This window comes from Nicotiana sylvestris, chromosome 3, assembly GCF_000393655.2.
Source record: "Nicotiana sylvestris chromosome 3, ASM39365v2, whole genome shotgun sequence".
Classification (NCBI taxonomy): domain Eukaryota; kingdom Viridiplantae; phylum Streptophyta; class Magnoliopsida; order Solanales; family Solanaceae; genus Nicotiana; species Nicotiana sylvestris.
The window spans coordinates 45955322-45974800 of record NC_091059.1 but is presented as its reverse complement, the minus strand read 5'-3'; the positions used below and the strand labels follow the sequence as shown (position 1 = coordinate 45974800).

Here is a 19479-nt window from a genome sequence, read left to right as displayed (position 1 = left end):
GGTACAACATGCTATAGGTCTGTACTCCTTGACAGATTTTGGGCTTGCAACTTTAAGTACCAATGTTACTGTGGTACATTTAACATTTTTCAGTAATTTCCCATTGGTAAAAAAATTCTTGAATAGCTCGTTTAACCTCTACTCCAATTACATTCCAGTATGCTTTAAAGAATTCAGCTGGAAATCTATCTATCCTTGGAGCCTTGTCATTTGGCAAGTCTTTAAGAGCTCGATCAATTTCCTCTTCTGTTACTCGTGTATTGAGAAGTTGTTGTTGTTCCTTGGTAATACAATGACCATCTCTAGCTATCTCAATATCAATACAGGGTAGTTCAGTAGCTTCAATGCCCAAAAGTGTTTGGAAAAATCCTCTAAACTCTTGTTCTATCAATACAGGATCAATCACTTTATCTCCCTGATCATTGAATATGGATAAAATTCTATTCCTCGATTGTCTGGCCTTCAAATGAGCATGAAATAATTTAGAATTCTGATCACCTACCTTTATCCACATTGCTCTGGATCTTTGTCTCAGAACCTGTTCATTAACTCCTTCCCATTTTTCAATCTGCAGTAGTAGCTCCTTTTCCTTGACAATTATTTGACTGTTGAATGGGTCTTCATCAAGTTCTTCTTGAGCATTCTTCAGTTGCTCCCTGAACTGGCCAATTTTTTTGTCCAGTGAAGACATTTCCTTATTCATGTGTTTTGTCTTATCCTTCAACCTCTGTAACTTTAGCCAAATTGAGAACATGGTATGTCCCTGAACTCTTTGATTCCATACCTCTTGAACAGCCCTATAAACTCCTTCTGATTCAGTAGCACAGTATATAGTCTGAATGGTTTTGGCAAATAAGTTTTAGCTACATCAGTGTTGATAATGATAGGGGTATGATCAAAGACTCCTGGCAATTCAAAAACTACTTGTAATGAGTAAGCCAAGAAGCATTTTCAAATGCCCAGTCAATATTTCTATAGATTCTATCCTCTACATCCTTTTTGTTGCACCATGACCATTGACACCCTTTTCTGTTCAATTGCCCCAATCCAATATCCCTTATACAGTCTTCAAATTCCACCAGTTCAGTTTGGTGCATAGGTTGTCCATTGAGTTGATCATGAACAGATAGAACATTGTTGAAATCACCTATAACTAGCCAAGCCTCCTGCATATTACTATGTATTTGTCTTAGTTGCTCCCATAGATCCCTTCTTTCATTGATTTTGTTCTTCCCATATACAAATGTTATGTAGCCTGAGAAATTTGATCCCTTTTCCTTCACTTGATAATGTAACATTTGAGGAGTTGCCAAATGTATATGGACCTGCACCATACTTTCCTTCCAAAATAGCCAGATTCTCTTATTATTACTTATAGCTTCAACTAAATGCTTTTTCCAGTCCTTGCTGAACTTTATTTTAACTTTATTAACACTTCTAGGATTTATTCTGGTCTCAAGGCACCCTAGTAAAGTTATGTTAAGGTTAAGAAAAAAGGCTTTGAGTTCATTTTGCTTGTAGCGCTTGTTCAGCCCCCTTATATTCCAAGAGCTAATGATCATGGTGGATTCTCCTCATTGAGGCCAATCCCTTCAGTCACTCTTCTAGTGCTGCTATCCTCTTGTATTGTTAGTGGACTATATTTGTTTCTCTTTAGCATATTCACTAACTCTTTATTAGTTAATGCTCCCTTTTGCTGTGTAGTTTCTTTAGCTTTCATCTTTTGCTTAGATTTCTGAACTAGCTGCATTTTCATCTCTTGTTCAATCATTTGCTCTTCATGAACTTGACTAATCTCTTGTTCCTCTACTTGTGCTGGAATCTACTCCTTCTGTATTGGTGGTTGCTCACTCATTTTACCAACCTTTTGTTCCTGTTGTTGTTCAGGAATCTGTTCCTTCTACACTATATTTGCTCAGCAACATGTTTCAACCTCCATTGCTTTTTGTTCTGGTGTTTAACTTCTTTCCCTTGCCTCTGTTGCTGTTTTCCCATTTTTACCACAATACCATTGCTGGCATTGGTTTGCTTTTGTTGACTTATTAGTAAAGCCTTTCCACATTTCTCATCGTGATGCCATATTTGAAAACATTCCTCACAAAAAACTGGTTTCCATTCATAGTCCAGTGTTTGTTCTCTATATTTCCCATCTTCTTCTTCTATGAGCATTGTATCTGGCAATTCATATGATACATCCATTTCCACCAGCATACGTGCATAGGAAACCCTCTCCCCTTCTACTGTGAGTCTATCTGAGCATATAGGTTTTCCTAAGTAGCTGGCTATGCACCCCAAATTCTCCTGTGTCCAAAATTGGATAGGTAGTCCTGGGAATATGACCCATATTAGTATTGTCTGAGTCAGCTCTTTGCTCATCTGAAAATGTGGCTCTCACTGCTTCAAAATCATGGGTCTATTATAGTATGTATATGGGTCCTGTTGTATAAGTATGTTCTTATCATCTTCAGATCTAAATCTGAATATGAAATACCCATCATAATGTAGGAACACTTGAGGTGCAGTGACAAAATTCCACACCACATATACAAATTTTAACATTTCTTTGAAAGAGGGAGTTCCACCCAGTACATACCCAATTAAATTTTTCTTCCATTTATGGGTTTGCTCTGCTACTTCATCCTGATTCAATCGAACAATCTTCACTCCTTCCTTCATTGTTGGTGAAAAGTACTCCAATTTCATCCCCTGTTATAGATATCAATTTGCTTTTACCACATCAGCTAGAGTCAACTCTGATTGACTAGGGTTTGCTCGTTGCACTGAGAAATTCAGCTTCCTTGCTATAGTATTAGCATCTACCTCTATTGGTTTGGGATTCTATTCTTCGACACATTTTGAAGCTTGCATGATTGTTGGTGCGCTTCCCAACCCAGTCATTTAGTGAACAAGCTGCATCTGACCTATCATTTGTGGCACTTCTAATTCCAGTGTTATCATTCTACCTCTGTCGTCCGTCTCCGATATTGTAGGCGGTGCAATTTGCTATGATTTCCATCGGACCATCGTCGTTGTGCGTACGTTAGCTTCCTACTTAACGTGTTCAAAGCTCAGGCTATTATGAATACAAATTAAGGCTTTAAAGAATAGTAAGAATTTCAACTTTGTTTAAAATGTTATAGATATTTTCTATAATGTAGTACTAAAATCTTCTTTTAATACGTATCTTTCTTTTATTACGTGCATTGTTATAAAATAATTGTAATAGGGACCATAGTTTTGTCACGACCAAAAACTATCATATCGTGATGGCGTCTATCGTGGAACTAGGCAAGCCGGCTCTTTACCAAAAACAACGCGATATTTTATTTTTTCAAAGATAAATTCACGCTATTTAATAATAAAACTTCATAGAGAACATCTGAATAACAAAAGTGCGGAAAGAAAAGCCCGACATCGGGGTGTCACAAGTCACGAATATCTACGAAGAACTGGTTGATAATAATAAGACTAATATAGACTGGAAAACAACTAATAACATCTATAGGAAGATAGGAGGGAGAAGAGCAGGGCTGCGATCGCCATGCAGCTACCTTACTAACTCCAATAGATCCGCGATGGATGAAATTAACACTCACTAGCACGTTCAGCAACCCCTGGATCTGCACACAAGGTGCAGGGAGTAATGTGAGTACGCCAACTTAGTAAGTAATAACAGTAAATAAAGATTGAGCAGTAGTGACGAGCAGTAAAACACATAAAATCCACATCATGAAATCTCAGAAATTACAACATGCTTTCAAATTAGTACGTGAGTCAAATCATCTCATTTAAAATTCAGTTCCGGTAAAAAATCATTTGAAGATATTTTTCGATAGTTTCGATAGAGGCTAAATGCAAAAGAGAGTAAAAGTGATGAAAATCGTAAACAGCCCCTCGGGCAAAATATCACTCATATACAGCCCCTCGGGCAAACCTCACAGTCACTCGAATACAGCCTCTCAGTCATATCTCATATCACTCACACTCAGGGTACCTACGCTCACTGGGGGGTGTGCAGACTACGGAAGGGCTCCTTCAGCCCAAGCGCTATAACAAGCCACCTCGTGGAATAAATCAATTAGGCCCTCGGCCTCACCCAATCATGAATTAGTACAACCTGTTGTGGCATGCAACTCGATCCCATAAATATCCTCACAAATTAGGCCCTTATCCTCACTCAGTCATAAACCTCTCAAGCCACTCGGGCTATCAGTAATATAGGGTACTAAGCCCAAAACAACATTTTTATATGCATCAAAATAAAGTAATAAAGACTAAGTTATGAAATCGGTAAGTACAACATGACTGAGTATAGGTTTTCAACCAAAAACAGTGAGAGGATAATAAGAAAAAGGCCCCTAAGGGTCCAAACAGCTCTGACACAAAGCCCAAATATGGCATTCAACCCGATTTACAGAAATTCTTTCTAAAACACATAAGTATCATATAGTTTAAACCAAATATACAACTTATAGTTTCTATGGGATGATCCAAGTCACGATCCCCAGCGATGCACGCCCACACACCCGTCACCTAGCATGCGTGTCACCTCAAAATAGTAAAACAATACAAAATCCGGCGCTTCATACCCTCAGGACTAGATTTACAATCATTACTTACCTCAAACAGGTCAAATCCCTATTTTGCGATGCTCTTACCCCTCGACTCGGCCTCCAAATGCTCTGGATCTATTCAAAATTAGTATATTATCATCATTATATGCCAACGGAATGAATTCTACCTGAAAAACTATCAAATAGACCAAAAATCCCGAATTTGGATCAAACCCGCCCCCGGGCCCACATCTCGAAATCCGACAAAATTTACAAAACTAGAAAGCCCATTCACTCACGAGTTCAATTATACCAAATTTATCAAACTTCGACCTCATTTGGCCTCTCAAATCTCCAAATCAAACTCTCCAATTCCCAAGCCCTAATCCCTTAACTTTCATCCCTAATTTCTGCTAATTACATGCTTAAACAACTAAAAATTGATATAACCACGAGTATTAGGCTCAAGTACCTTACCTCAAAGAAAACCCCCTTGATTCCCTCTTCAAAACTCTCCAAAAGCTTCAAAATCTGAATAGCAATGGTGAAGAATACCCAAATATTCGCGAAGTGTTTAATTTATACCTTCTACCCAGTTTTCTCGCACCTGTGCAACCGCTCCTGCGGTTCAAACAACCGCACCTGCGAAAGTCACTTATCCGCCCAAATCCCGCACCTGCGGCCAGGCCTCGCACCTACGGGCTCGCAGGTACGACCAAACTTGCACACCTACGCACCTTCTTCAGCTCCCAAAACTTCACATCTACGACCCATTCCCGCTTATGTGGACCTCGCACCTGCGGTTGCCACTCCACAGGTGCGGAAACATCAGAAGCAGTAGCTTCAGCTGCACAGATCCATTTCCAAATCCTTTGTTAACCATCCAAATTCATCCCGAGGCCCTTGGGACCTCAACAAAAAATACAAACTAGTCACATGCAACATTCAAACTTAGTCTAACCTTCGGAACACTCAAAACAACATCAACACACCAAATCACCCTCAAATTCAAGCTTAGGAACTTCTAAACTTCTAATTTCCGCAAACGATGACGAAACCTACAAACCTCGTCTGAATGACTTAAGACTCTGCACATACGTCACAACTAACACTACGAACTTACTCCAACTTCCGGAATCCCATTCCGATCTCGATATCAAATTTTCCACTACTGACCAAAATTGCCCAAATTCCAATTTTGCCAATTCAAGCCAAATTCTACCACAGACCTCCAAATTATATTTCGGACGCGCTCCCAGGTCCAACATCACCTAATAGAGCTAACTGAACCATAAAAATCCAAATCCGAGGTCATTTACTCATAAGTCAATATCCGGTTGATTTTTCCAACTTAAGCTTCTAAATAGGAGACTAAGTATCTCATCCCACGCCGAAACCACTCCAGACCCGAACCAACCAACACAATTCGATAAAATACAGCTGAGGAACATATAAGGAAGTAGAAATGGGAGAAACGGGGCTCTAATTCACGAAAGGAACAACCAGTTTGTTACATTCTCCCCCTCTTAAACAAACGTTCATCCTCGAACGAGTGTAGAAACATACCTGAAGGCTCAAATAGGTGCGGATATCTGCTCCACATCTCTCGCTCAGTCTCCCAAGTAGCCTCCTCCACGGGCCAGCCTCTCTACTACATTTCACTGAAACTATATCCTTTGATCTCAACTTTCGGACCTGTCGCTCCAGAATAGCCACTACCTCCACATTATAAGTCAAATCACCATCTAACTACACCGCGCTGAAATCCAAAACATGATATAGATCGCCGATATACTTTGGGAGTATAGAAACATGAAATATCGGATGCACGACCAACAATATAGGTGGCAAAGCAAGCTCATAAGCCACATCCCTAATCCTTCGAAGCACCTCAAAAGGCCCAATGAATCGAGGGCTCAACTTGCCCTTCTTCCCAAATCTCATAACACCCTTCATGGGTGAAACCTTCAGTAGAACCTTCTCCCCAACCATATAAGATGCATCACGAACCTTCCTGTCAGCATAACTCTTTTGTCTTGACTAAGCTATACGAAGCCGCTCCTAAATCACCTTCACCTTGTCCAAAGAATCCTGTACCAAGTCTGTACCCAAAAGCCTAGCCCCTCCCGACTCAAACCAACCTACTAGTGATATACACCATCCCATATAAAGTCTCATATGGAGCCATCTGAATACTCGACTAATAATTGTTGTTATATGCAAACTCCACGAGTGGTAGAAACTGGTCCCATGAACCCCCAAAATCAATGACACGAGCGCACAACATGTCCTCCAATATCTGAATAGTGCACTCGGACTGCCCGTCCATCTGAGGGTGAAAAACTATGCTCAACTCAACCTGAGTACCCAACTCTCGTTGCACGGCCCTCCAATACTGTGATGTAAACTGAGTACCTCTATTGGAAATGATGGAAACTGGGATACCATGCAGGCAAACAATCTCTCGGATATAAATCTCAGCTAACCGCTCTAAGGAATAGGTAGTACATAAAGGAATGAAGTGTGTGGACTTGGTCAGCCGATCCACAATCACCAAAATAGCATCGAACTTCTTCAAAGTCCATGGAAGTCCAACTACGAAATTCATGGTGATCCGCTCCCACTTCCACTCTGGAATATCTATCTGCTGAAGCAAGCCACTCGGTCTCTGATGCTTATACTTCACCTGCTGACAATTGAGACACTAAGCAACAAACCCCACTATATCCTTCTTCATTTTCCTCCACCAATTGTGTTGTCTCAAATCCTGATACATTTTTGCAGCACCAAGATGGATGGAATACCGCGAGCTATGGGCCTCCTCTAGAATCAACTCCCGAAGCCCATCTACATTGGGCGCAGATATCCGACCTCGCATCCTCAATACCCCATCATCACCACTAGTCACATCTCTAGCATCATCATGCATAACCTTGTCCTTGAGGACAAGCAAATGAGGATCATTATACTGGCGCTCTCTGATGCGATCGAACAAGGAAGACCGAGAAACTAGACAAGCTAGGATCCGACTGAGCTCCAAAATATCCAACCTCACAAACCGATTGGCCAAAGCCTGAACATCAACTGCAAGAGGTCTATCACTAATAGGAATAAATGCAAGACTGCCCATACTCACCGCCTTTCTACTCAAGGCATCGGCCACCACATTGGCCTTTCTCGTGTGGTACAAAATAGTAATATCATAGTCCTTTAGCAGCTCCAACCACCTTCGCTGCCTCAAATTGAGATCCTTCTGTTTGAACAAGTGTTGGAGGCTACGATGATCAATAAACACCTCACAAGACACACCATAGAGATAATGCCTCCAAATATTCGATGCATGAACAATGGCAGCCAGCTCCAAATCATGAACATGGTAGTTCTTCTCTTGGTGCTTCAACTGACTTGAAGCATAAGCAATCACTCTACCCTCATGCATCAACACACACCCAATGTCGACCCAAGAAGCATCACAATATAACGTATAAGAACCTGAAGCTGATGGCAAAACTAATACTGGAGTTGTGCTCAAGGCGGTCTTGAGCTTCTAAAATCTCGTCTCATACTCATCCGACCACCTAAAAGGAGCACCCTTTTGGGTCAATTTGGTCAATAGTGATGCAATAGATGAAAATCCCTAAATGAACCGATGGTAATATCCCGCCAACCCAAGGAAGCTACGATCTGGACCGTCTCTATCTTCTTCGGATCAACCTGAATACCCTCACTAGATAGCACGTGACCCAAGAACGCCACTAAACTAAGCCAGAACTCACACTTGGAGAACTTTGCATAAAGCTCCTGGCTACCAATACCACTCTTAAATGCTCAACGTGCTCCTCCTGGCTATGCGACTACACCAGAATATCATCAATGAATACAATAACAAACAAGTCAAGATAAGGCCGAAACACGCTGTTCATCAAATGCATGAACGTTGCTAGGGCATTGGTCAGCCCAAAAGACATCACAAGGAACTCATAATGAACATATCGGGTCCTGAAAGCTATCTTATGAATGTCCAAGTCCCTAATCTTCAACTGGTGATACCCTGACCTGAGATCAATCTTGGAGAACACTCTTGCTCCCTGAAGCTGGTCAAATAAATCATCAATACGAAGCTTTAAGGATACTTGTTCTTGATTGTGACTTTGTTCAACTGCATGTAATCAATGTACATTTTCATAGTGTCATCCTTCTTCTTCATGAATAGAATAGGCGCACCCCAAGGTGACACACTAGGCCGAATAAATTTCTTATCAAGGAGTTACTAAAGTTGCTCATTCATTTCCTTTAATTTTGTCGGTGCCATACGATATTGTAGAATAGAAATGGGTTGAGTGCCCAGCACCAAATCAATACCGAAGTCAATATCCCTGTCTGGTGGCATGCCCGGTAGGTCTGGGGAAAACACATCCGAAAAGTTCCTCATCACTGGAACTAAATCAATGTTAGGAGTCTCTGCACCGACATCCCTTAGGAAGGCCAAATAAGAAAGACAACCTTTCCCAACCATCTGATGGGCCTTCAAAAATGAAATCACTCTGATGGGAACATAATCCGTCGAACCTCGCCACTCAATCCGTGGCACCCCAGGCATAGCCAACGTCACTATCTTAGCATGACAGTCTAGAATAGCATGACACGGAGACAACCAATCCATGCCTGATTATCACATCAAAATCAACCATACTAAGCAGCAAAAGGTCCACTCGGGTCTCCAAACCCTCAATAGTCACTACACAAGACCGATATACACGGTCGATAATAATAGTATCGTCCACCGGAGTAGATACATGAACAGATGAAACAAGAGACTCGCAGGGCTTATCCAAATAATGAGCAAAATATGATGACACATATGAAAAAGTAGAACCAAGATCAAATAATACAGAGGCATCCCTGTGGCAAACTAAGACAAAACATGTGATTACAGCATCTGAAGCAATAATATCTGGTCTAGCTGGGAGGGCATAGAAACGGGCCTGACCACCACCTTATCGACCTCCCCCTCTAGGGTGACCCCTAGCTAACTGTCATCCACCACTAGCTAACTGGGCAGGTGGTGAAGTAATTGGTGCTGAAGTCGATGGCTGACTCCTCTACTAAGGCGGACTCCCATGGTGATGAGGACACTACCTCCACATATGCCCGAACTCCTCACACTCATAGCAACCCCCTGGTGCTGGTGATAGGGACTGAAGGGAACCTCTAGCACTAGGGTGACTAGTAGAAGAACCTGACATGGAGGAGCCCTGAGCTGATGGAGCACGGGACGAACTCTGGGCTGGAAGGGCACTAAGTGATGAATGGATTTGATGAGAACTATGAGAACCGTGGCCCGATGATGCCCCATGGTGAACTGGGCGAGCTGATTGAGCATGTCTGAATGGACGGCCTCTGCCGTGCTGAAACTGACCCTCATGAGGAGCACCCCTAAAACTACCAGATCCACGAGGCATCTTGGCCTCCCTCTCCACTCGCTCCTGATGGCGAATCAACTCTATGTCTCGAGCAATGTCAACAACCTCCTCAAAATAAGCACCAGACACCCTCTCTCTAGTCATAAGAATTCGTAGCTGATATGAGAGGCCATCAATGAACCTCCTGATCCTCTCCCTATCTACAGGAACTAACCAGATATCATGACGGGATAACTCAAAGAACCTCATCTCATACTACATCATAGTCATATCATCTTGATGCAACTGCTCGAGCTGCCTACGTAGCTCCTCTCTGCGGGACTGCGGCACATAATTCTCTAGAAAGAGAACAGAGAACTGATGCCAGGTAAGGGGCGTTGCACCAATAGGCCTGCGCTTCTCATAAGCCTCCCACCATGTAACGGCAGATCCAGAGAACTGAAAGGTAATTAACGAGACCCCATTGGTCTCAGAATACCCGTTGTACGAAGAATCCTCTGACACTTGTCAAAGAAACTCTGGGAATCCTCACACTTTGTACCACTGAAAGTCAGAGGATGAAGTCTAACAAACCTCTCCAACCTACGCTGCTCGTCATCAGGCATGACTGGTACCACATAATCCTAAGCAGGTGCAACCGGCTGGGTTGGTGGTGCCTCTGGTGTCTGATGTCCCTGAACAACCTGCTCGAGTGTACAGGCGGCAGGAGTCTGAGTGCCTCCCCCGGCCTGGGAAGTAGTTGTTGTAGTAGAAACAGCGACTGCCTGAGCAAAACTGGTGCACACAGTCAGAATCTGAGTTAGGTCTCCTAAAGGCCTAGGATAACAATAGGCACAGCTGGTACCTGGGTTGGTCCCGCTGGAGCATCCACAACTAGGAACTGATCATGAACTGGGGTGGCTAGTGGATCTGTAGGTGCAGCCCTAGCTGCTGTGCGGGCCTCGACCGTGACCTCAGCCTCTTGCGGCCCCAACTGGTGGTACTGGTGGTCGTTTGTCTTGACCGGTAGCACATTTCTGCACCATCTGTAAGAGAATAGAATAACAGAAGTTTAGTTACCAAATCAACAGATTCACACGACAAGAATTCAAGAATGTGAAGTTTTCCTAACGGTTCTGCAGCTTCTCAAAAATAAGTACAGAGGTCTCCATACCGATCCGCAAGACTCTAATAAACCCTCTCATGACTCGTGAGACCTATGTAACCTAGGCTTTGATACTAACTTGTCACGACCCAAAACTACCCTGTCGTCATGGCGCCTATCGTGGAACTAGGCAAGCCGACTCTTTACCAAAAACATAGCCTAGCATGGATTTTATTGCCGACTCTTTTACTGTCGTGATGGCGCCTAACCCGATATTTCATTTTTTCAAAGATAAATTCATGCTATTTAATAATAAAACTTTATAGAGAACATCTCAATAACAAAAGTGCAGAAAGAAAAGGCCGACATCGGGGTGTCACTAGTCACGAGCATCTACTAAGAACTGCCCGATAATATTAATACTAATATAGACTGGAAAATAACTAATAACACCTATAGGAATATAGAAGGGAGAAGAACAGGGTTGCGATCGCCATGCAACTACCTTACTAACTCCAATAGATCCGCGACGAATGAAATCAACACTAATTAGCACGTCCAGCAACCCCTGGATCTGCACACAATTTGCAGGGAGTAATGTGAGTACGCCAACTCAGTAAGTAATAACAATAAATAAAGATTGAGCAGTAGTGACGAGCAGTAAAACACATAAAATCCAAATCATGAAATCTCAGAAATTACAACATGCTTTCAAATCAGTACGTGAGTCAAATCATCTCGTCTAAAATCTAGTTACGGTAAAAAATCATTTGAAGATATTTTTTGATAGTTTCGGCAGAGGCAAAATGTAAAAGAGAGTAAAAGTGATGAAAATCGTAAACATCCCCTTGGGCAAAACATCACTCATATACAGCCCCTCGGGCAAACCTCACAGTCACTCGTATACAGCCCCTCGGGCATATCTTATATCACTCACACTCAGGGTACCTGTGCTCATCGGGGGTGTGCAAACTCCGGAGGGACTCCTTCAGCCCAAACGCTATAACAAGCCACCTCGTGGCATAAATCAATCAGGCCCTCGGCCTCACTCAATTATGAATTAGTACAACCTATTGCAGTGTGCAGCCCAATCCCATAAATATCCTCACAAATCAGGACCTCGGCCTCACTCTGTCATAAACCTCTCAAGCAACTCGGGCTATCAATAAAATAGGGTACTCAGCCCAAAACAATATTTTTATATGTATCAAAACAGAGTAATAAAGACTGAGTTATGGAATCAGTAAGTATAACATTACTGAGTATAAGTTTTGAACCAAAAATAGTGAGAGGATAATAAGAACAATACCTCTAAGGGTCCAAATAGCTCTGACACAAGGCCTAAATATGGCATTCAACCCGATTTACAGAAATTCTTTCTAAAACACATAAGTATCATATGGTTTAAACCAAATTCGCAACTTATAGTTGCTACGGGATGGACTAAGTCACGATCCCCAGTAGTGCACGTCCACACGCCCGTCACCTAGCATGCGCGTTACCTCGAAATAGTAAAATGATACAAAATCCGGGGTTTCATACCCTCAATACTAGATTTACAATCATTACTTACCTCAAACCGGTCAAATCTCTACTCCGCGATGCTCTTGCCCCTCGACTCGGCCTTTAAATGCTCCAAATATATTCAAAATCAGTATATTATCATCATTATATTCTAAAGAAATGAAATCCACATGAAAAACTATCAAATAGACCAAAAATCCCGAATTCGGTTCAAACCCGACCCTCGGGCCCACATCTAGAAATCTGACAAAATTTACAAAACTAGAAAGCCCATTCACTCACGAGTCCAACCATACCAAATTTATCAAATTCAACCGCACTTGACCCCTCAAATCCGCAAATCAAACTCTCCATATCTCAAGCCCTAATCCCTTTACTTTCATCCCTAAGTTCTACTAATTACATGCTTAAAAAACTAAATATCACCATAACCACGAGTATTAGGCTCAAGTAACTTACCTCAATGAAAACCCCCTTGATTCTCTTTTCAAATCTCTCGAAAAGCTCCAAAATCTGAATAGCTATGGTGAAGAACACCCAAAAATTTGCGAAGTGTTTAATTTAAACCTTCTACCTAGGCATCTCGGACCTGCAGCCCTTTTCTCGCACCAGCGCAACCGCTCATGCAGTCCAAACAACCGCACCTGCGGAAGTCACTTATCCGCCCAGATCTCGCCCATGTGGCTAGGCCTTGCACCTGCGAGCTCGCAGGTGGGACCAAACTTGCACACTTACGCACCTTCCTCAGCTCCAAAAACTCCGCATCTGCGACCCCTTCCCGCTTTTGCGGGCCTCGCACCTGCAGTTGCCACTCCGCAGGTGTGGAAACATTAGAAGCAACAACTTCAGCTGCATAATTCCATTTCTAAATCTTCCGTTAACCATCCGAATTCACCCCGAGGCCCTCGGGACCTCAACTAAAAATACCAACAAGTCACATATCAACATTCAAACTTAGTTGAACCTTCAGAACACTCGAACAACATCAACACACTAAATTACCCTCGGATTCAAGCTTAAGAACTTCTAAACTTTCAATTTCCGCAAACGATGACGAAACCTATCAAACCTTATCTGAATGACCTGAAATTTTGCACAACGTCACAACTGACACTATGAACTTACTCAAACTTCCAAAATCCCATTCCGACCCCGATATCAAATTTTTCACTACCGACCAAAAGCGCCCAAATTCCAATTTTGCCAATTCAAGTCAAATTCTACCACGAACCTCCAAACTACATTTCGGACGCGCTCCCAAGTCTAAAATCACCTAGCGGAACTAACCGAACCATAAAAATCCAAATCCGAGGTCTTTTACTCATAAGTCAACATCTGGTTGACTTTTCTAACTTAAGCTTCTAAATAAGAGACTAAGTGTCTCATCCCTCATTGAAACCACTCCGGACTCAAACCAACCAACACGATACGATGAAATACAGCTGAGGAACATATAAGGAAGTAGAAATGGGGGAAACGGAGCTATAATTCATGAAACAACCGGTCGGGTCATTACTAGTTTTCTAATTCAAGTAGGATCAACATTGTAGGGTCAGGTATATGTATAGTTTAAATCGAAAAAAAATTTTATCATTAGGTAATTTACCATTAGATCCTTAAATTATACAAATATTTAAGGGCATAAAAGTCGATCAATATTTTAGGGATATTTTAGTCGTTCAACATTTAGCATAAATTATTCGTGCTTTTATAATAATATATAGATAGATAAGGCAAACTCGATAGTTTATTCTTATAAATTTCTAATTGAGATGGAAGTAGTATCCATATAACTTAGTTTTAAAAAAATCAGAAGAAATTCATAATTACCTGATTTATAACTGCTAATTGAAAACTAATCATATGCATGCTCCACTTGGCTTTGGGGGGGGGGATATAGCTCAGTTGGTAGAGCTCCGCTCTTGCAATTGGGTCATTGCGATTACAGATTGGATGTCTAATTGTCCAGGTGGTACTAATAGTATCTTGTACCTAAACCGGTAGCTCAATTTTTCTAAGTAATGGGGAAGAGGACTTTCAAAATTAATCAAAATATAGCTACTTTTTTATGCGAAAATAAAATCTGAACAAAAATAATCTTAATTAAAATTCGAAAAAATTAGAGCATAATATGTTGGGGCTCGAATTTTTTTTATATAAAATTTCAACATATATGTTGAAATAATGTGTTGGAATTTCAATATAATATATTGGAGGTTCATACACAAGAATTTAATAATCCAACGTATTATAGAAATGGGTGTTCGGGCAGTTCGAATAGGATATGAAATGGATTTTAATTTTCCGATTAAAGAAACGACAATCCAAATCTAATCCAAATAAGCTTGGATTGGATTAAATTTTTTAAGTAAGATTTCGGATTAATCGGTTTAGATATTTTAGCTTTTCAATTTTGAGCCCATAAGTTAAGTTGCTTTTTCTTCTTACAAAAATAAACACCCAAATGAACTATTCACGTTAAATTGCCTTAATATAGTTTCTCATTCTCACCGCAATCATCCAAATAAAATATTCATGCAATGAATGAAACCATTTTCATGGAACTGCAATAGAAATATTAATAAGGCCGATATGAATTCGCAATAGTAAAACCATGTCTAAATAGAAAGTATTCAGACAATTACTTAGTACTAGATTTAGTGTATGCGTGTTGCGTATGTACCCCATCTCCATGAGTAATTCTTTTAAAAAATTATATGAGTATTATTTTAATTTTCTAACTCAATAAAGGAAAAAAGTTCGGTCTTATAGAAGTCCTCAATCATAATTCAACATATTCACCTTAAATATTCTTCAAGTTTTATAACCTTTTTAGTTTAATTTCACAAGTTATCACACATCCCTTTTAGTTTGAACAAGCACAATCTTAAAGATTTAAGAGTTTTTATTGGAAATATCTTTGAAAAAAAATTGTCAAATTCATTTGAGAAGACAGTGACATGGTTAACTATATTTTTATTAGGAATCTTCAAAGTTTATCGAATAACACAAATTGAAAAATTAGATCTTATGTCTTTTCAATTTATCTCCTCAAATGTTTCAATATTATTGATGTAGTGAGGTTTAGTAACTAAGATAAAAATGGTAAAATAATTTATCATTTATATAACTTTGCAAAATATTGTGGTCAAAGAAAGCATTCCTAAAGCATGATAATTTAAGAAGACAAACAAATAATTCAAACATAATCACTTCTCTGATTTAATAATTTATGAAAAGTTATTGAATTCCCATCATGCTTTTGTCACGACCCAAACTGATGGGCCGCGACGGACACCCGGTACCTTACTCAATCGAGTACTAACGTAACTTATCTTTCTTATTACATCATCATATACACATGACATACGGGCCTAATAGCGCAACATGATCTTTTATAAACTCAAAACATAGGCCGAACCGTACAATCTTTCACGTACAAGACATATGTCTACAAGCCTCTAAGTGTACATAAATGTCATAAAGGTCGGGATAGAGTTCCGCTATACCAAACAATACACGTCTAAATCATACTAACCAAACAAACAACTCCGAAGCAAATGGAGCGCACCAACATCTTCCGTTGAGCTGATAGCCTACTTGGAGAGCTCTCGGCCTGTCTATCGGAACCTGCGGGCATGAAACACAGCGTCCCCAAGAAAAAGGGACGTCACTACGAATAATGTACTGAGTATGTAAGGCACGTAAATAAGTACATAACAGACATGGATGAAATATAGAGTAATTGACTCAACCTGTTTGTCTGGATAACTCTGTAAATTATAAATTACTTTTAACGTCATGCATATGTGTATGAATATCATGTCATGCATAGGTACATGTTTCATAACATTATTAGCCTCTGAGGGCATCCCATTATATCTTATCGGCCACTGTGGGCAAAATCATCATCGTATACTAGCAGATCAGGTGGCGCTGCGTATATAACGCCATAACCTTTCCCGTATCCCATATACATATATATACATACATATATACGCGTATATAACGTCGTTTGAAAACATACATATATACGTGTATATAACGCCATTTGAATACATACATATATACGCGTATATAACGTCGTTTGAATCATATTTCAGCCATTGTGGGCAACATCATCATCATATACCAGCTGATCAGGTGGTGGTACGTATATATCGCCGTAACCTTTTCCCATATCTCATATACATATATTTACATATATACGCGTATATAACGCCATCTAGTCATAGGTCAATGCACATGAATGCAATGCATGAAAAGTACGTTAATAAAATCTTTCGGGATCTCATAAGACCATTTTGCCTTTGAGTAATATCATAAAGTAAACTCTTTTCAACTTTCGTATTTTTCTGAGACCCATGAACAGATGATAAAATATTATGACACATGAAAATTCAAGAACATAGATATCTCTAATACTTCTATGAATAGAGTCACCCATGGAAATTATAAATTTGCTCATTTCGTTTGTGTCGTATAGATCATGCCAAAAAGAAAAAAGGGATAGCCTTAACATACCTGGAGTAGGGAAAATTCGTATGATATTCTTGAGAAAAATTATACTGTATTCCCTTAGAATCACAAATCACACGTTGCTATAGGATTAAACCATTTCATATGAATTGATGAAGCAATTCTAGTTTGAAAATTTTGTTTGAGCATGTTCTTCTTGTACTTTATTACCTTGCCTTGGCATCTCAGTAGTCAATGCATACATCTTCATAGCAAATAATTCATCTGGAAATTCTTTTTGATCCTTCATTTTGTAGAGGTATAGTTTACATTGATTGAACAACTCCTTAAAATATGAATCTGATCTTGTGGTTCTCTTATCTTCTTTGTCCAATACAAATCTCAACTTTAATATGCTTATAATAAACAAGAAGCAAATGCACACCAAGCAAGCATTGATCATTGTCCATGAAGACAAAGATAGTTGTCGGGACAAGTGTTTATTTCTGTTTCCGATATGCCGCTCCCATTTTCCAAGGCCATTTGATCATGCCACATATTAATAAGTGTAAGAGTCACAAATTTTGCTAAGGCAAAATTTGCCACGTAGTGGTCTTATTCAAATATTTTAGATAATTACCAATTACCCACATAATTGAGAATTATTCCCACTTACTTAAAATATTACTCACTTTTCTCATACCTTATACACCTTACTATTATGGTCATGTGGTACCTTATGTGGTACTAGTCCATAAATACCAGGTATTTTAGCTCGACCGTATTTTATCCCAAAATGCCAAACTTTGACAAAATTCATTTTTTTAGACTTGCTCCCACTTTCACCTTCATAAATTTACTAATTACTTGTGAAATAGAATAATCCTTATAATCTCCAAATAATCTTTTACTTGGACTGATGTCAATTACCTTACAACAAATTCAACGTACAATACTACAGGGTGCAACACTGTGTAACTTAATACTGCAAAGCGTAACATCACTGTAGTGTAATACTGTAGGATGTAACATCATCGTAATATACTGCTGTAGAGGATAACATCATCGTAATATATTACTGCAGAGTATAACATAGACGTAATACTGCGGGGTGTAACATTATTCCCCCCTTTGGAACATTCGTCCTCGAATGTTGACTTATGCACTTATCATTTTCGTAACTTATAGCTCTTGTGAATACATTAATACTCTTCTTGCCATTGAAGCAGTTGCTCTGTGATTAAATCCAAAGTCTAGGGTATTCCCCCCTTTAGTCTTTTTGCTCATATCATGACCCGTGGTCGAAATCTTCCTAATCTTGCAACTTCCGTTACCTCTTGTCATGCGGCATGTATGACCCTGGCTTTGTAGGTGCACTTATGCGATTTATCTTTCCTTTTTCCTTTTACCTTTTAGTCGATCTATAGACCTTACTTTGTATCTACAAGGCTTAATAGGATGCCTCTCTGGGCCTCTATAGGTATATTGAAGTCCTTTGATCGATACTTTGTTGGATTTACAAATATTGATATATCACATGGCATAGGTCCATTTACCCATCCGTATGAATTTACTACCATAACTCTTACTTTAATTTATCGTTGCTAATGTCTGTTACCAAGTCCCAGCTCACTCTCGTTGCTCGTTCCATATGTACAAATTTAAATCCTTTAATGTTTTCCCATTACTGTTCATCTTTAGAATGACGGTCTAATCTTATCTCATACTTTGTAACTTTTGTCCATCCATTGTTGATTCACTTCAATATTGATCTACAATATACCACTGATAACTTAACCTTTTATGTAATATTGCTGCTAGAATTCATGTTTTATCGGGGAACGTCTAAAATGATTAGATTGATCCACCTGGGGCGATACCCTGCTTTCATAACCGTACCTCACAGCATCCCAATGCGATTCACCTTGCGTTGGTACTTTAATCCTGTCCAATTCATAAGATCCGTTTCTTTTCTTTGTTGAATCATTACTCAATCGAAGGCTCAAACGTCATCTTTTATCTATCACAATTACACCCTCATTCTATTAGCAGGGTGCCATTCAAAATGCTATTATTCTTAGACTCCTTTGAGTTCATTCAGGCTATAGTGAGCTTTGTATAATTTAGAGAAAGCATCTGCTCTTCTTATTTTTATAGGCTTAATCCTGAGGACTTATCCATTTTTGTTACCTTCTCACTCGCCCTTTCTTATCCTTACTCTTGTCTTCTAGAACCTTGTCGCTTCACCATACAATGGCTTGCGACCTACACAACTCTATTTATATTACTTGCAACCTTTCAACTTGCTTGCATCATAGATTCCTTATGTCATTCTAGAATATTAAGCGAGACATCATGTCGTCTCTAACTCTTCTTTACTCTCTTAATCAGGCTTCTCGATACCTAGACCATAGGCTGGAGGATATGCTACTGATGA

At 39.9% G+C, this 19479-nt stretch overlaps 3 protein-coding genes across 3 annotated transcripts; all 3 read right to left on the bottom strand.

The window, feature by feature from the left end:
* Positions 1-920: 920 nt before the first annotated feature.
* On the bottom strand, positions 921-1562 carry LOC138887301 (uncharacterized). Its single transcript, XM_070169031.1, has one exon. The coding sequence runs from the start codon at positions 1560-1562 to the stop codon at positions 921-923; it is 642 nt and encodes a 213-aa protein (XP_070025132.1).
* Positions 1563-1905: 343 nt separating this feature from the next.
* On the bottom strand, positions 1906-2376 carry LOC138887300 (uncharacterized). Its single transcript, XM_070169030.1, has one exon. The coding sequence runs from the start codon at positions 2374-2376 to the stop codon at positions 1906-1908; it is 471 nt and encodes a 156-aa protein (XP_070025131.1).
* A 4881-nt stretch (positions 2377-7257) lies between these two features.
* On the bottom strand, positions 7258-7683 carry LOC138887299 (uncharacterized). Its single transcript, XM_070169029.1, has one exon. The coding sequence runs from the start codon at positions 7681-7683 to the stop codon at positions 7258-7260; it is 426 nt and encodes a 141-aa protein (XP_070025130.1).
* Positions 7684-19479: the final 11796 nt, after the last annotated feature.

Excerpts from the sequence above, each read along its gene's own strand:
- LOC138887301 (XM_070169031.1), bottom strand. The coding sequence starts at position 1,562 with ATGATCATTAGCTCTTGGAATATAAGGGGGCTGAACAAGCGCTACAAG.
- LOC138887300 (XM_070169030.1), bottom strand. The coding sequence starts at position 2,376 with ATGAGCAAAGAGCTGACTCAGACAATACTAATATGGGTCATATTCCCA.
- LOC138887299 (XM_070169029.1), bottom strand. The coding sequence starts at position 7,683 with ATGGGCAGTCTTGCATTTATTCCTATTAGTGATAGACCTCTTGCAGTT.